Genomic DNA, 18,963 nt, shown 5'->3' with positions numbered 1-18,963 from the left:
TAATTATTATTTACATAATAATTATTCTCTATTATCATAAATAATATCGTAATTTAAAAATATAACTTTTAATTTGAAAAATATATGCTATTTGGATTTTTTTTTCTGATATGTTAATTTTTTTTCCGCATTTTGGCAAGTAAAAAGCCATAATCTGCGGATTTGACAAGCACCATCATAGCATCCAACAGTGTAAAAGGGACTGAGGAGGAAGGAACCTTTGGAGATATATATCTGTCCAATAGCACAAAACATTAAAAACATCTGTGATGCCCACAAGGCCACGTGATGTAAACCCCCCAAGCACGTGGGATTTGATGTCTACACTAATCACAGATTGCCATCTGGTGATATTCATCTGACAGTCCACTTGAATTGACTGCTAACCTCGTGATCTTAGGCGAATATGAGAGGGATAGCAGTAGGGGCCGGTCTGCCCTTTCAAAGATTGAGACAGAAAGAAGGAAGAAAAAATCAAACTACATGGTATTTATTTATGTCCCCATCGGTTTTTTTTTTTTTTTTTTGAAAGAACATAACGCAGCTAAAATTATAATTTTAAATTTGTTGTAATTTTTGTTGATCATCGGAGACAGATCATGAATATTTAGGCTTTGGAGAAAGATTATAAGATTTTTTTTCTAAGATTTGATTAAATTTTCAAGGGTTTTATTAAAAGTATATTTGTTTTTGTGTTTCAAAAGTGTTTTTAAAAAATTTAATTTAATTTTTATTTTTTTTCATACTGATATGTTAACAATAAATTTTAAAAATAAAAAAAATATTTTAATATAATTTCATTTAGCACCTACGAATTCACTGTAATAAACAAAATTAGTTAGAGTGAAGCGACTTGTCGGGTTGCGGGGCAATACAAATTGCATTTTTCTATTTTGATTAAGCAACAGATCTTATTTGCATTTAAATTATATGACCTTTGATGTTGTGAAATATAATTTTGTCTTTAATATTTTTGTTATTTTATAATTTAAATTTTGAATTTTACGATGAGACTACTGAGAGTGAGAGTGTATTTAGTAATGTGATGTATATTATTTTTTAAAAATATTTTTAATTTAAAATATATTAAAATAATATTTTTATACAATTTTATTTTTAATATTAACATATTAAAAATATATAAAATATTAATTTAATATTTTTCAAATAAAAAATAATTTTAAAAAATAAAAGTTACCGCAATGTAATAAACAATAAGAGAGCGGTGGACTCTTTTATTATAGAAAGGAAAAGGGTGCCTAAACATGTACATTTGAGCGGCTAAGAAAATAGGACCGGGCCTTTTTTTTTTTTTTTTTTTAAGTGGTTGGTGATAGGATAACCAAATAACTGAAAAACTGATTAAATTAAAAAAATAAAAAAATAATTATAAAAACTGAATTATAAAAAAAACCAATTAAAATATTTTAAAAAACTGACTGGTTCAGTTTGGTTTTGGTTTTATAGGCTTGAAACCAAAAAACCGAACCGAAATTAATAAAAAAACCGAACAAAAAAAACCGAGCCAAACCGCAACCAGACCCATTAGAAATTATAAAAAACCCAAAAAAAAATAGTATAGTTTTTGGTTTTTAATATAAAATAACCGAACCAAAACCAGTCGATTTGAATCGATTTCGGTTCAGTTTTGGTTTTTTTTATAAAAAAATTCGGTTCGGTTATTTTTTTTTGGTAAAAACCAAACCAAATAAAAAATGATGACTCCTAGTTGGTGGGGGTCCTGAATGGTCTGTTTAATACCTGGTTAAAAAATAAATTAGTTTTAATATATAAAAATTGAACTTAAAATTCCCTCCACTAAAACCCTAAAACCATCATCAAATAAATAAGCATATGGAAGTTTAAAATATTCTACAAGTTGATACACTTATTTAATTTAAAAGATAAATTATAAATTAATATATTAACATTCTATTTGTGACTTATAGAAAACACTTAATATGGAATTAATGAAGTATCAAAGAATCATCATGATGATTTTAAAGTTAAAACTACGAGACTTTAAAAATAATTTTATCATGTTACAATAAACTTATGGATCACTTAATTAATTTTTTATCGGAGTTAATCCAGTTGAGTTGGTGAATTAAATTATTAAAAACCTAATCATGTTAACTAGGTTTTACTATATAAATTGTATTTTCTTGTTCAACTTGAAACGCGGGTTAAACTTCAGATCATAGGTTCTCAAAAACAATTTTCTAGATTAATATCAAGTTTAATAATTATAGTTTTAAATTCCCTGTTCATGGTTCTTGTGTTGTAAACTTATCATTTATACGTTTTATGTTTCAATAAAATAACGTGACAAAATAAACAAAAATAGAAAACTTGAAAACATTAAGGCTTGAATACCAACTGCATGCATAATTAAATTGTGTGTTACCGTATCTTTAGACGATCATATGCCATGTGCACAAATATATTCAACCCAACCAGGGTTAAATTATTGATTAGTAATTATCCAGTAGGTGATCTAGTGTTTAGAGCTTGGGATCAAGGAGTTTGCTCTCCTTGTAATCTCAAGTTTGAACCTTGTGGTTATTAATATGATGGCCACTGGAGACTTACAAGGTCTTTAACTTTAGGACCCGTGGGATTAGTCGAGGTGCACGCAAGCTGACCCGAATACCCACGTTAATAAAAATAAATTATTGAATGGGCCGGACTTCAAATTATGTTTAACTAAGGGTTAATTCTGTTTCTTGTGAGGATGTGGAATTTAAATGTGTATTTTTAAAGAAAACTAGCTTAACTAGCCGCTGCGATCATTAATAATATTATTAAAATTTAAAATTTTGTATTTTAAAAAAATAATTTATTCATATAATCTGTTAATTAATCTCAATACATAAAAGATAAAATTTTTTGTTTAGAATATAGTCGACCCTGATCTTTCTCTCTCATCTATATTTTTTATGATTTTTTTTAATATTTAAAGATTAAAACATAATAAAAATAAATTTTAAGATCAAAATATAAATATCTAAAATGGTAGAGGCTAGATATATAAATTCTTAAAAATAATGAAAGAGGTTTGGGTGAAAAAATAATGGGAAGGTATCAGCTATTTTTGGTTCCTTTTTCCATGCTGGAAGCAAGAAATACAGGGAGCAGGCAATTTTATTTTTTTTTATTTTTTTTTTAAAAGAAGATAACATGAACGATCTAGAGCCAGAACGTTGCCTGCCACTTGGCCATAAACTAGTTGAGAGTCGAGGAGGTGGTCTGCTTATTTGGGTTAGTTATCTGACTTACTAGAGCTGTATCATGGGCTTGGGTCCATGGCGGAGTAGTGACAGGTTCAGTTAGAATTGGGCTATGATTTGAAGAAGGTAAAGCTACAATTATAGGGTTGGTGTCCAACTTGCCTTTTTCAAAACGATTATATTTCTTACAAAAGGATTGCCCTTCAGCTAGATTCTCCTTCAATACCTTATTTTCAGCCTCATTAATTATTTGAACTTTTAAGATTTTGAATCCCTGAGTAACTTCCTCAGCATGATCTTTGCATGTTTTCTTAACGGGTCGTGTCTCATTCTTGGAATCATGCTCATCATCTGGCACGTCAGTCCTTTCCTGGTTCTCCTCTGTAGAGTCGGCCGCCATGGATTTCCATATAAGAGCTTCAGGTTTGAAAACCATATCTCGTATTATATTTTTCTCGGTAACCGTCCTTTCGTAGCCGTTTCACAGGAGAACTCCGTACCATCTTCATGGTGTCCAACAGAGCCCCAATGTTATGTCTTATCTGTCCTTATTACTTTGCCTACAAGACATATACAAGACTGTTCTATTGGTAGATTGGACTGGAACGACGTGCCTTAAGTATCACTACTTCATGAGACTCATCCTTGGTGACACTCAAGAATTCGATATATTTTATGATTCAAAGAGACAGATAAGAGGATTAAAAGGTAAAGCTTTGCCTAGATCGAGAGTGTAGGAATAACTCGCAAGCTAGGTGAGAAAAGAAACCCTAGAAAACCTAAGGAGAGACTCTCAATAAGGGAGAGAATAAGTTGTCAATTTTACAGAAAGTGGGAAGTTAGTACACCAATATAAATTAAAATGCATTAATGCTAATTATTCCCATATTATTCAAGTCTTAAAGGGCCATAATAAACTCCCGCAAGTCTCTTGGGCAAACATTGTGCATGAAATGGAACAAGGGCCTTTCTAGTATATGCAACTTGAGTTTTTCAAACCAGCAAAGCAAGGTGGATGAATTTTGGTTTCTCCTCCAAGTGAAGTGGCAGCAGCTGGTCAAGCCTAATAGGAATGCTCACTAGTAGGTCACTTTGTTGATTGCAAACTTCCATTCTCGCTTGTTAACAACATTACCTGCAGGTTATGGGGTAAACTCGGTCTGGGGTGTTGTGGCTAATGGCGAGGGCTTTTATTTCTTTAAGTCTTCAAGTAAAGAGTTTATGAGATCTGTCCTTGATGGAGGTCCATGGCATGTTGTTAACAAATTATTGGTACTTAAGAAATGGGAGCCATGTATGTCCCTCTCACAGGAGGAGTTGAAGAAGATACTTGTATGGATGAAATTCTACGACAATATTCCTAATGAATACTGGCATAGCTTGGGGTGTAGCTATGTAGCCAATGCTATTGGGAGGCCAATGTATTCGGATGTTATAACTAGTCAATGAAGCGAGATATGTGAGGAGATTGAAACTACTGAGGAATTACCAACTGAGTTTGATCTTCAAGTGCGAATGGAAGAGTGGTCAGTATTGTTGCTGAATGCCAATGGAAACCAACTTTATGTACTTGTTGCCAGGTTTTTGGACATGCTACTAGTAAATGCCTAAAGAAACTTAGTGCGGCTCTTATGGGAGGAGAGGAAATGATGAGAAGGGTGAAAAACAACAATGGCAAGTCATATCAAGGAAGGGAAATGGAAAAATCATACGAAAAGTGATGGAGATGGCCCTTAATTAATGCTCCTTATACTTCTGAAATTGATCTGAATAACGCCATTATCCCTAATATTACTAATGGGATAAATGAATCTCGTATGCAAGATGTGCAGGATGAGGTGGTAGTAATGAAGAATGATGAGCCTTTAATAAAAAAGGAAGATATTCTTGAGAGGTGTAAAGATCAAATTAGATGAAGGGGAAGATGCAAGCAAGGGATGCAGCTGATGCACTAACTTTTATGTAGGGGAGCACTATACAAACTGAATGTGAATTATCTCCAAACACAGCTTCTTCGACCTAAACCTTTGTCAATGTTGTTGACTCTTGTGAAGATACGAATCGGAGTAAAAGGAAGGGGAAAGGGAAAAATGGTAGTTCTACTAAGATGGTGTCTAAGAGCATCTCAGCTACTCTGTAAACCTTTTTATTGCTATAAAGCTTGTGTGTGTGTGTGTTGTTAGTGGCCTTCTTCTATTTTCTTTATAAATATTGTTTGCTGGAATATTAGAGTTCTTAATGACCCTTTTTTTAAAAAAAAAAAAAAAAAAAAAAACTCAAATGTTTCATTAAAAAGAATGAGATATATATGTGTTAGTGGGATCCTAGAGACTAAAGTAAAGGTTGTTAATGTACACAAAATTCAGCAGGATATTGATAAAAAAAATTGGCATTTTGTGTCTAATGGCCATTCCGATGGCAAAATTTAGATTGGATGAGATAGGGATGTTGTGAATCTTAAGGTGATTTCCATGAATGCTGAAGAAGTCGTGCACTATCTAAGCGAACTAAACAGATGACCCGCGGGTTTATCCAAATTTTTTAAAGGTAAAAAAATAATATAAGACTGAAATAATATTTAAATGATAATAATTTAAGATAAATATCAAGTGTGACTTGTGATATAAAACTAAATTAACTCGTAAAAAAACAAAAATAAAATAAAAAATTTTAAGACCTAATAACTTAATGTTAAAGATAAAGAAAAAATCTAAAAATATAATGCTGAAGAAATAAACTCGAGTCAACTCAGCCTAACTTGATAAAACCACAACCTACAATATGAGATGGGGATAAAAAAAAAATTCAAAAGAAGCACCTCGCAAACGAAACAAAGTTTAACAAAAAAATACTTCAAAAAAATCTCAAGCTAACCCGAGTTAACTTTACTAACCTGCCATCGTAATAACCAAACAGAAAGAAAACAAAAAAATTGACAAAACTCAAGGGCAAATTATTTCATGCAAAACGATGAAATTAAAAAAAATCATACAAAATTAAGGAAAAAAATCAGGCCTCCAAAAGAATCACTTGGTCAAAAATACCAAAGTTAAATAAAAAAGACTTAGTAAGAAAATACAAGCTAACTCAAGTTAACTTTATTACCCTGCACTCGACATAACCCATCATGTGTGCATTGTTTTATAAATAATATTTAATAAACATGCTCAATGGTCAATAATTCAATGACAAATGATAAAATTAAAAATTAAAAAAATCAACTCAGGTTAACTCAATTAATTTTTGATCTGAGATATGAGGCAGGGATAATCCAACAAAAAGGAAAGCAAAACAAATCAAAAGGCTCGAGGACTAACAATTTAATGTCAAATGATGAAAACAAAAAAAAAACCCCTAAAAAAGATCAAATTAACTTAAACCGAGTTCATTGTCGAAACTAGTGGACTGAGTTATGAGATTGAGACTACTCATAAAAAAGCATACATGAAAAAACCACAGAGAAAAATTTCAAACCATAAAAAAATAAAAATTCAAAACAAATTAAAACAATGAGGACTAAACTATGCACAAAAATAATTGAAAGAAACTAATTAGGGACTAAATTGAAAAACAAATGAAGAAAAGGATTTAAAAAAGAGCAATAAAAAAATAAGGACCAAAACTGAAAACCAAACAAAATTAAATCAAACTCCAAAGGACATAATAATAATAGTGAAAGGGATAAAAAAAAATAGCAATTAAAAGAATAGGAACCAGATTAGATAACAAAATCTAATTAGATTAAACGATTCTGGAAGAAATTAAAAACAAAACAAACTTAAAGAAGCATCAAATCTAACAAAAATAAAATGAAAAGAATGAAGGTCAAACCTAAAATAAATATAAATTGGAGGACACAATTAAATTTATCAAAGCATTGAACATATATCGAGACATGGAAGAGAGAAAAGAAGGGTAGAGGAAAAAGATCAACCGTCGCCGAACTATCGCTCAGATAACAACACGTGTCACTCGAAAGATGCGTTGCTACCTTCTGCGTTGGGTGAGTAGGTGATCGGTCTTTTTTGACCAATGTATGTGCTCCCACGTGCCACCCGAATAGAGTCAAGGATGACAACACACCTACGCGTGCCACGCACGATAGGCCATCTTTACTAATTTATTAATATTATAATAATGGAAATTACTAAAATAGCCATAAGGCATATGAATATTACAAAAAAAACCATGATGCAAATATAAAAATACCCTCTCAACAACCTTTAAATTATTGAAGTCAAAAGGCAAAAGCAAAATTTTACTATACATAAAATGTGCAAAAATATAACAAACCCTTATTCAAAGGTTAATATTTCTCGAACTTGAAGGACACAAATCTTATTTTACTATACAAATAAACATAACATATGAGGACACAAAAACCCCTAAATCAAAGGTCAATTTTTTTTAGTAGCTCCTAGAATCAATATAATATTTTTACTGTACATAAAATGCCAATAACGACAATCTTTCCTCCAATCAAATCTTAATTAATATTTGGATTCCATAAAAATACAGTTTTATCCTCCATGTCAAAGCAATTGTTTAGAGAAATAAAAAGTAAAATTATACTGCTTGAATCCATAGTGAATCTGCTCATATTCATATGCTACCGTTAAACTTTACTGAGCAATTTTAGTTTTTTTTAATGATCACAAATGGAAATTTATGGCCGGTTTCATTTACGGGGCTGATAATGTTGTTGTTAGAGATCCTCTAAGGGAAGACTTAAAATCTCAATCCATTGTGTCGGTAGGACTGTCTCAAATTCTATCAGGTGACTTCAGTTTTATAAGATTTCAGTCGGGCAGACTAGGAGGTTCTCCTTCTTGGGCAGGGTACATGGACAGCTTAAGGACTTGTATACAGTAATCTAAACTTGATGATCTTTGGTGTTCCGGTATGCATTATACTTGGTCTAACCAATGCCATGACAATTTGTTTATGAGGAAATTAGACAGAGAGCTTGTGAATGAGAATTGGGGTCGATATTTCCCTTTATCTGAAGTTATTTTCTTGCCTTCTGGAGTCTCGAATCACTCGTCTCTGAGAATTGCGAGTTTGTTCATGGGATTATAGTAACTGGAAGTCATGAACTCATTGTCAACAGTGATGAGGATGATTTTTCTAGCTAGATAGAAGGGGATTACGATTTGAGGGGGGATGAGGTTAAAGTAGCATATGACGTGTTTGTTAAAATGTTGCAGATAAGTTCAAGCTTTAAAGGTAGGATACAATTATTAGATTGTTATTTTTTATTTAATGGTTTTTTATTATTATTATTTCGATATCTCAAGATTCTTTATTCATTAAATAGAATATAATGATAATCTTATAAATAATTAAATTTTTTTTAAAAAAATTTTTATGTCATGTAAAGAGTCATGACTATATAAATATTAAAAAAATACAAATGCACTATTGATTATTAATGATTGAACTTGTGAGACCTGTAAATAGATTTCATTTTAACAGCATGATCTAGCATTATACTCCTATTGTTAAAGTTTTTTCTTATTATATTTTTTTTTCAATATTTAAGTACAAATGGGGTAATTGACTTAGTGTAATTGAATAATGAAGGAATCTCTTCATGAACTGGGTAGCCAATGCCATCCACTCCAAGTGGTCTTACAATGATTTGAAAAATGTAGAAATTTCAAAGGTAATCAATTTTTCTTTTCTTTTCTTTTTTTTAGGAGAAATTTCTTGTTAGTCTTTAAATTAGAGGTGATTGTTTTCGGTTCGGTTCGGTTTTTATCAAAAAAGAGTAATCAAACCGAAATTTTTAAAAACAAAACCGAAACCGGTTCAAATCGACCGGTTTAGATTAAGTTCGGTTTTTTAGGACAAAAATCGGTTCAAACCGGTTTGGCTCGGTTTTTTTCCAGTTTTTTTATTTGGGTTCGGTTTGGTTTGATTTTATCGATTTCAAGCTTATAAAACCGAACCATTCGGTTTTTTTAAAATTTTAATCGGTTTTTTTTCACGGTTCGGTTTTCTCAATTATTATTTTTTGTTTTCTCGGTTTTTTGATTTTTTTACTCACCCCTGTTCGAGCAAACGTTTTGTTTATTTTGTACACTCAATTCATAGCTATAAGGGTTTTTTTTTTTTGTTCTTAACATTTAAAGATATCCTGAATCTAATATATTCAGAAAAACGATTGTCTTTTAAGGTTGGAAACAAAGAAATATAGAAAAGAAAAGTATCAAACTTTCTTAATTACTGTTCAATCCCTTAAGATTTCTAAAATTAAATTCGTATATTGATGATGCATGCTAGAAAACATAAAGATCACTTGGTAATTTTATTGATTAGCGACAAATGCAATGTTTTTATGCATGGGCTGTGCTTCTTTAAAATCTTGAATTTTTTTATTTTAAATTAATTTTTTTTATTTTTAAATTGTCTTAATATTGAAAATAATTTTTTTATAAAAGATTATTTAAATATTTGAATAAGTTGGGAAAAAAATACAACCGACACTTAAAAAGCATTCGGTTCCAATACGCAGAAAGCGACGGACAAGGAGAGAGAAACACACGACCCAACAGATCCAAGAATTTACATCTCACAGCACTCAAACATTTCCTGCCGCCTCCCACGAAATTACACAGTTGTTTCTTCTTGCCCACCAAGTAAAATACCCAAAACCTTAAAACCACATAAGTCCAACGTGTACGATATCTTATGGTATGGTATGGTATGGTATGGTATGGTAACATAACATACATATGGTTGATTTATCATCATCAACTTATATAACAAATGCCATCTCCATTCTCTTCCTATAAATTTAGTCCCACATTCTCTGCACAACTCCCCCCCTCAGTCTCTCCGATTTCTACTCAGAAACCGCTCTCTGACTCACAATGGCTAAGGTGAGTTAACCAACTCTAGAAAATAAAATGTGTTTTTATTTGCTTGCTTTTCATTTTCTCTCTAATCCAATTAAGGTTCAGTTATCATGGGTATTTGCTTTTCTATTCTGCAGAAGAAAAACAACAACAACGACAACAACAACAGCAGCAACGTAGTAGAGAAGAAAGAGGGAGGAGAAAACAAGAAAGGTGGTGATGGGGGAGGAAAAAAACAAGAAAATAAGCCAATCCCGGTGGTTTTGAAAGTCGAAATGCATTGCGAAGGCTGTGTTTCTACGATCCTCAAACATGCTCGCGCTTTTGAAGGTACCCGTTTTCTTTGATATTTATGGCTTTTCCCCCTTTTGATGCAAAATTCTCTGGTTTCTAGTCAATATTTTATTGCTATTCCCGTTTTGCTACTGGGTTTTTAATGGGTTCTGTTGGATGTTTCTTTGTCTAGGCGTGGAGTCAGTGGAAGCAGAGGCAAGTTCAAACAAGCTTACTGTTATAGGGAAGGTGGATCCCTTGAAAATCCGAGACTATCTCCACTATAAAACCAAGAAGAAAGTCGAACTCATCTCTCCACAACCCCAAAAACAAGACACAACCACCGCCAACAAGAACAACAAAGAGGACAAGAAGTCCAACGACAAAAAACCGGACTCTGATGCCAAGCCAAAAGAGGTATTGCTTAAAGAACACAGCCTGAGCTTTGTTTTCTGGGGGTTAATGCTGGGGATTCTTTTGTTATTAATTTAATGATTGCTGATTAATTAATTAATGACTTACCGTTATTATTTAAATCGTAACAGGCTCCGGTGATAACGGCGGTACTCAAGCTGGGACTTCACTGCCAGGGTTGCATCGAGAAGATTGAGAAGATAGTCTCCAAAACCAAGGGTATATACGTTTTCAAAATCTTCCCTTCCGTTTAATTAACGGCGTTAATTTCTTATCTTTTTAATGCTGGGTAATTAATTAATTAATTAATCAACTTTGTTATTACGATTAATTTTTGTAGGTGTGCATGAGACAGTAATTGACAGGCAGAAGGAATTGGTGACGGTCAAAGGTACAATGGATGTGAAGGCTTTGACCGAGACCTTGAAGTCCAAGCTTAAGAGGCCAGTGGACATTGTGCCACCTAAGAAGGAGAAGGAAGGTGGCAAGGATGGGGAAAACGTCGCGGGAGGCGGTGGTGGGAAGAAGAAAGGTGGCGGTGGAAATGGTGGGCAAGATGGTGGTGGTGGTGGTGCTGCTGCTGCTGCTCCTGCTCCTGCTGCAAAAATGGAAGAGAATCGGATGGAGTACATGGTGCAACCTGGGTTTGGGTCTGGATATGGGTACGTGGGTCAGCCACTCCATGGAAATGGGTATGTGGTTCAGCCAATCCATGGAAATGGGTATGTGGGTCACCCTGTTTATGCTCCATATGGACCGGGCTACGGGTATGGGTATGGATATGGGCACGGACCGGTTCAGGGTTACCCGGATCATTTGCGGTTCAACGATGAGAACCCGAATGCCTGCTCTATAATGTGAGGTCAAGGTGTTTTAGAGCAGTCATTAGTTAAAGAAAAAAAAAAAAAAAAAGAAGGTGCATGTAAATAATGAATAGAACAAGTAGGGAGGGGGATTTTGGGTTGATGGGTGGTGACAGATGTCAATTACTATCCTGGGATGCGTGGAGGGTTTCGATCTTGTAATATTGTAAGGTTTTGGATGAATGTTGGGACATTAGTTAATTTTGAGGTTTAATTTTATGACTGCTACTTTACTCTCTCTCCCTCTCTCTATGTCTCTTGTCACTAACAAAATGAATGTTACCTAGAATTACCATATGATAAAAGAACTTTATGTTTGTAAGTTTATTAAAATGATAATCTTTTTAATTTCCATTTATGATATTAAAGAATGGACAGGCGAGGCATAACCACCAAGATGTGGACTTGTAATTAATGGTGGACTAGAGAGTCAAGAAAAATGGAGAGAAATAATGCATGCACAGTAGATAGGAAGGTTCCCAGCTAAAAGGAATCAATCATGCTTTGCTGCACCTACCAATCACACCTAAAATCGGACCCTGGCATTGAACACAAACAAATGTGGGTGGTCTCACCTTTTCATGCAAATGTCAGTTGTTAGATTAGATGACACTGAGTTTTGTGTATTTATGGAACAACAACCAGATTAATGTTCAAATTTTGCAAGATCAGTCCTCTCATCTGCCTGCCCACCAAGAACAAAGGACAAATTCCTTGCACATAAGTTATGAGCGAATGCCCTTGAGCCATTGAAGGAGTCTGTCTCTTCTCTTGTATCAGAGGCTTGGGACCTACCGCTTATTTTCAAAAAATTTGGACCGAGGAGTGAACAGCCTGCGAAACACGCCCTTCTCCAAGGGTCCTTATCTGTTGTCCTGGAGAGCCTCGGGGAGGAGGGCCGACTACAGGACTGCAAAGTGCGAACATATACGATAAATGGGGTGATTGGCATTCAAAATATAATTAAATATCAAAATAATACAAGATAAAAAAATGTTTTTTTAAGATATTGTGGTGCAGAAACACGATATTAATAAAATCTTGCAGTTCGCAACCGTTTTGAGAAACGGTTGGATTGTAACCAAAACGGTCACATTGTTTTGGCTACTGCAAGGTTTTGGATCATTTTCGTATTTTAAACCTGAAAAAAATTATAAAATCATAGTTTTTGTTAATCTGAAATTTTATTTACTTTATGATTTTAAAGAGTTAAAATATTTATGATTTTATCAAAATTTTGACTGAGCATCCTCTATATAGAAACTATACTCAAAATTTTATCCTCTATATAAAAACTATACCCTAAATTTTGTTTTGCTTAAAAAACCTAGAATAAACCACAATAACTGCGATCAACAAATTCTAACTAAACCATATTCTCATATTTCATAATCACAAGTAGCCTAGGAATGTAAAAAAAAAAAACATTTATACATACAAAATGAATATAAAATAATTCAACAATAAAATATTCAAGTAATCCCAAAATATATAAACATAACTCATCTATCTATCTACGTCTACGTCGTCTATTTAATGATTCAGGCTCATCAGTAGCACGATCGAATCCAACTCATACTCCTACTTGAGTTGTCTCGTCTTCTGCCACAACATTATCAAGAATTAGCCTATCTCCAAAGGTTTTAAATCTGGTGCGGCAAACATTTAACCACATGGACGCTACGATGTGAACTTCGCTTTCTTCGTCAATACTACTAAGATAAGATGCGGTCTCTCGACCCTCCCGTAACAAGAAGCCAACCTAATATTAGTAAAACACTAATGTTAAATAAAAAACTAAATACATAAAACTCAATGGTTAATATATATTAATTATAAAGAGACTTTATTACTTACGTGATGTTGAATTCGCTGGGCATGTTGCTCATACTGCATATATCCAGGTGGAGGAACCTGCTCGAGATCTGGAGTAATGATCTGTCGTGTTATACTCGTGTACCAAATCATATACTCCTTATCAGTAATCACAGGATGCATCTCTATAAATATCTCATTCCTTCATGCATCTCACTATAATACATAAGTACTATGTTGGCCTAACCAGTTGTAATCATTATTTTTACCCCTACAAGTAATGGCATGCATAGCATCACTCGTATTGATATCAATTGGAATGTATTGTCCGTAGCCGAACTATCGCATTACCCGATCTGGGCAATGTAGCTCGACCATATCAAAACATATTCACTAGGTTCAGAATAGTCAAATCTATGTTGATCAACAAAATGATTGTCAAACATAGTATCATTTACCATTTACAGCAAATCATCCAATAATAAACTATTTTTACCTCTACCAACTGAATTTGAATGACCAATAGAAGTTGGGACACACACATAATTTGATCAACTACTTGCATACAATATCATCATGTTCAAAGCATTTTGAATGAAAGAATCAAGTTTTAAAACTACTATCAAACACAATCGATACATGATAATATTGTTGTTCATCAATTTAACACCTTCAAGTTATTTCAACATCAATATCATTATAATTCCATCTAAGTCCATGACAAATGATTTCTTTCATTTCTAAATACGATATGCCTAAATTACTAGTTAACAATAAATTGCTTCCGTCATTATATGTGATATTATTATTCACTCCAGGCACAATATTGTCACCATAATAACATAACATAAACATGTTATTAGATATTTTGTACAAAAAAATCAAATTCTAGTCAATTTAACATAATTTTAATTAAATTGCATTACTCAACTCTAATTGAAAAAATTCATAGCAAATTCAATCATATTCTCAAAATTTAACGTTAAAAAATTAAACATAATTCATGATACATTATCAATTGATATTTTTCATGCTCAATTGCATTATTTCAAATGCCAATTCATAGCAAATTAATTTAATTCCAAGAAAATACTAAATTTGTCAACTTATTGACAATTCAATGAAACATGTAATTCATTATAATTCAACTATATTTATGCTCTATTGCATGAATGTGTGCGCGTATTTAACTACATTATTAGTCGATTCCAACAATATACACAAAATCTCTAATTTGACAACTTAACCTAAATTAAACGCAACACATAATTAATTCATCATTCACTCAACTTATTTTCATGTTCAACTATATCAAATAAACTCTAATTGAATGTGTTTTTAACTAATTTATCATTGATTCAACAAACCCTAAATTTACCATAAACCTTAAATTCAACCTAAAAATTATTTGATTTCAACCAAACCAAATACAAATTAATAGCAATGTATGTTTACCTTGCTTATAGGACTATAAGAACGGCTAGGGCAGCAGCGGCAGCGGTGGTGGCAACAAAGGGAACGATTGATTTTCAACATAAAAACATCAAATGATGCTTAGAAACTAGGATGTGTTCGATTTTTGGTTGATTTAAGGGCAAAATCTAAGTGTTTAACAAGTTTTTTAGGAGAGAAGTGAGGGCGTCAGTTTTTTCCATGAGAGAGAGACAACGTTGTGTGTTCGATTTGTTTAAATGTTAATTAATGTCGTGCTTGTGAAGTGCAACATCTTAAGTTATCGAGCTTTAGAAGCACAGCATCTTAAATTGTTGAGCTTTAGAAGCGCGACATGTAGTTGTCGTGCTTCAGAAACATGATATTTAATAAATATTATACTTGAGAAACATAACAAAATCAAACAATATTATTTTACCAAATCTTTTTTAAACAATATCATTTCTTCAATTTTAAAGTTTGTTGTACTTATTTGACAAAAAAAGAAGAACATATAATAGGCCGATAGGTTAACAAACAGAAATATATTCGCGCGCGTGTGAGAGAGAGAGAGAGAAAGGGTAGGAGGATACAGGGTAGCACCAATTCTAAATTGTAGTGTTATTTGTCCTGTTGCCCCTAGGCATTGAGCAAAAGCATCTTCCTGGGCAATCACTACCCCCCCCAGTTACACTGACTCTCTTCCTCGTATGCCACAGTTTATACAAGTCGAAAACATGCATGCATGCATGCATGTACATGAGATTTTTCACATCACCATCACCATAAAAGGTTGGTAGTGGTACTATGCTATACGTACTGGTGTCATGATCAAGTGCTAACCTGATGCAGAGCGTGTCATTGATCGACTCTGAGTCCTTGGCAATTAATTGGCTCCCCCTTTGGCATGTCCATCAAAAGCATCTGTGGGGGCGGGGCAATTTTCGTGCCTCTTCCTTCGCTGTGCGGGGCGGCGACTAGCCGGAACTTGTGTGTCTGTCTCTCCGCATCGCGCCGTGTGGTTAAAATTGTATTTTACTTCCATCATTTTTTTTTGAAATTATTTAGTTAATTAATATATATATTATAATTTTGTATAAATTCTACTGAATATTTTAAATTTATAGCTTTTTTTACATGTTTTTAAAACTACAATCATAAAATTTACCACATAATTCCATACGACTAAAATCTGATTCTAAATTCTAATTAATCTAACCAATGAATACCCATTATTCCATTAATTATTTGATAAAAAAATTCATTACTTGCTAAAAAAAGACATGATTTAAGATGAATGTATGTAATGATAAGTATAGGAGAAAAATAAATTTAGAAAAGAAAATAGATAGTTTTGTTGTGACAAGGTAGAGTTTGAGAACATGGTGGTCCAAATATTATTGGGTAAAATTTTAATTTAATTTATTTGTTTAAAATTAATTTTTATTATTATTTTTTAAAATTATTTTGATGAAATAAAGAAGAATATTATTTTAATACATTATATGAAACATTACCCACAGAGGTAGAGAAAAGGGTGCCCCAACTACCCATCATTAACTAGTCTATGGCTTACACGTGCATCACATGGTGACCCTACAAAAACAGAGGACGTGCAACAATCATCTACGAGAGTGGCAAATACATGGTGATGTGATTATCATGATGCACTGCTGCATGTTTTTCTTTATATTTGTATTTTTTTTTGTTTTTTTTTAATTTTATTCTATTGAGAATTGCATGCTCTCACTCTGTCTGCTTTTGTGAAGGGTAAAGGAAACTTCCATAAAGATGGGGAAAAGCTGTTTAAACACTTTTATAAATCATCTTGATTTGTTAGGTATAGAATTATCGTTAATTTCAGGCCCTGTAGGATTAATCGAGGCATACGCAAACTGACCCGAACATCCACATTAAAAAAAAAAAAATGAGAAAGATTGAAAGATAAAAGAAATGGAATTATCTAATAAAAGATTTGCCAATGCTATACCTAAAAAATCAAGATGATTTATAAAAGTGTTTAAACAGCTTTTCCCCATCTTTATGGAAGTTTCCTTTACCCTTCACAAAAGCAGACAGAGTGAGAGCATGCAATTCTCAATAGAATAAAATTAAAAAAAATATATGAAATGTGTTATTATTTGAAATCTTATATATAAAAACGGATTTAAATGGAATGAGTTGATTCAAGTTTATATAAGTTTTTTTAAAAAAATAAATTAAAAAAAACTATAATAAAAAAAGAATCGAGTTTTTGAATGATCCAATTTTGTGCTAGGTAAATGAATAACAAGATTAACTTATTAAACTATATATAATTGTATAAAGAAAGGAAATTAAGCAAATAAAAAACAAATGATCAATTAAAAATGACCCGACTAATTATTAATTTTACGCAGTAGAGATGCGCGCAAGCTGGTTCAAACATCCATTTTGATATAAAAAAAAAAAAACACCTTCTTGAATCTCTGTCTTCCGGATCAGAAATTAGAATTTCTTTTTAACAACAGCATATATACAACATTAATTTCAGTCAGAGATGAATGGCTACAGATGTACAATTTGGAAGTTATTAATTATTAATCGAGAAAAGGCACATACTATGTATTATGGCAATTAATACTCAAATTTCTTATGTGGAGAATGATTTGCATTGACGCACTATGAAATTAAAGTATGCTTTTGTATATTTGAATTAATTATAATATACTGAAAGAAATTACAAAAGCAGATTCCAATACCCATGTGATCAAGGAGTTCTTTTAAATCCTTTTCCTCTAACCGTGATGATTGCCTGAGTTCCATTCCATGTGAGCGTCGATGCAGGTTCTGTCAAAAAAAACAAAAAAAAAAAAAAGTGGATAATAAAGAGGGTTAAAAAGAAACAAAAAATAAAAAAGGAAAAGCTTTGTTTTGATGGAGAAGTCCTTTTCATTTTTACATCCAGAGAGTACTTTAAACTTTATGATATAGCTGTAAAACCAGACTTATTGCAGATATGTTACAAAACCTGTGAGTTATGAGTAGAAAAAGTTAAATTTTATTTTTATTTTTTAAAAAAACTAAAATAACATAGTTTTGATAAAAAAAAATTCAGAAAAAATTAATGGATTAAGGATAACGTCGACTATGTTAGCGGGACTTTTTCTACCTAAACGGGTTCAGGCCGAGGTCAACTAGATTCTGGATTAATCTACTGGCCGACTTATCTTTTATAACATGGTAAATGTTTAATCTCTATCATTAAATTCTCCTTATTAAGTTTTGAAAGATAAATTTATTTGTATCCTTTTTTTTTATCAAATATATAGTTTATTTATATCTTATTAAGTGTATAAGACTTGTAGATTGTGCAACGTATTATTTGATCCTGTGATACAAAATGTGTTTTAAAAATATTTTTTGTTTGAAAATATGTTGACATAATTTTTTTTATTTTCAGTATATTAAAAATATCAAAAATCATTAAAAATAATATTTTTTAAGGAAAAAATATATATAAACAAAAGTTATCTTAATATTACACGGGCACATGTATACAAAACACAGTTCTTGTGATTCTTCTAATTATGTGACTGAGACCCATCATGCTATGCATACTTCTTTTCTTTTTTCTTTTACTTACTTGTAATGATTGTTAGAAAACAAGGCACAGACTTCATGGTACGTCAAAATGTTGAATGAAGACTGTCTGAAATCATAATTTTTGGCACGGAGATGAAAGAATTTGGATTCTTGAGTCGATATTGCTGTCTGGGATTTTCTTGGGCTTAATTTGCTATATAGTAACTCATAATTAAGCCGACTGCAATAATTTCCTTTGAACTTTCTAACTTAGGCAAGTTTACCATGTTAGAATTATACATTATAATTTCATGAATCCCAATAAAAAAAGATTAATATTTATTAAAGTTTTTTTTTTAAATCATTATTGTGAATATGGGACGGAATAAAAGAGTTGGGTGAGGTTAAGGATTTGCTAAATCTAAAGGACAATAATATATAATTATTTTATTTTTATTTTTATTTTTATTTTGTGAAGGATTGAATGAGAGATAGATATGGCGGGGGAGGTGT

At 32.1% G+C, this 18,963-nt stretch overlaps 1 protein-coding gene across 1 annotated transcript; it reads left to right on the top strand.

Annotated features, from left to right (window-relative positions):
• The first annotated feature begins 9,953 nt into the window (after positions 1 to 9,953).
• LOC18098234 (heavy metal-associated isoprenylated plant protein 3) lies at positions 9,954 to 11,878 on the top strand. The gene is made up of 5 exons (XM_006384880.3): positions 9,954 to 10,114; positions 10,228 to 10,420; positions 10,557 to 10,780; positions 10,909 to 10,996; positions 11,118 to 11,878. Exons 1-5 carry the CDS (start codon positions 10,106 to 10,108, stop codon positions 11,636 to 11,638), a joined length of 1,035 nt encoding a protein of 344 aa, XP_006384942.2. The 5' UTR covers positions 9,954 to 10,105; the 3' UTR covers positions 11,639 to 11,878.
• The last annotated feature ends 7,085 nt before the right edge of the window (positions 11,879 to 18,963 follow it).

This window comes from Populus trichocarpa, chromosome 4 (genome assembly GCF_000002775.5).
Source record: "Populus trichocarpa isolate Nisqually-1 chromosome 4, P.trichocarpa_v4.1, whole genome shotgun sequence".
Lineage (NCBI taxonomy): Eukaryota > Viridiplantae > Streptophyta > Magnoliopsida > Malpighiales > Salicaceae > Populus > Populus trichocarpa.
This window is presented reverse-complemented; position numbering and strand designations above follow the sequence as displayed.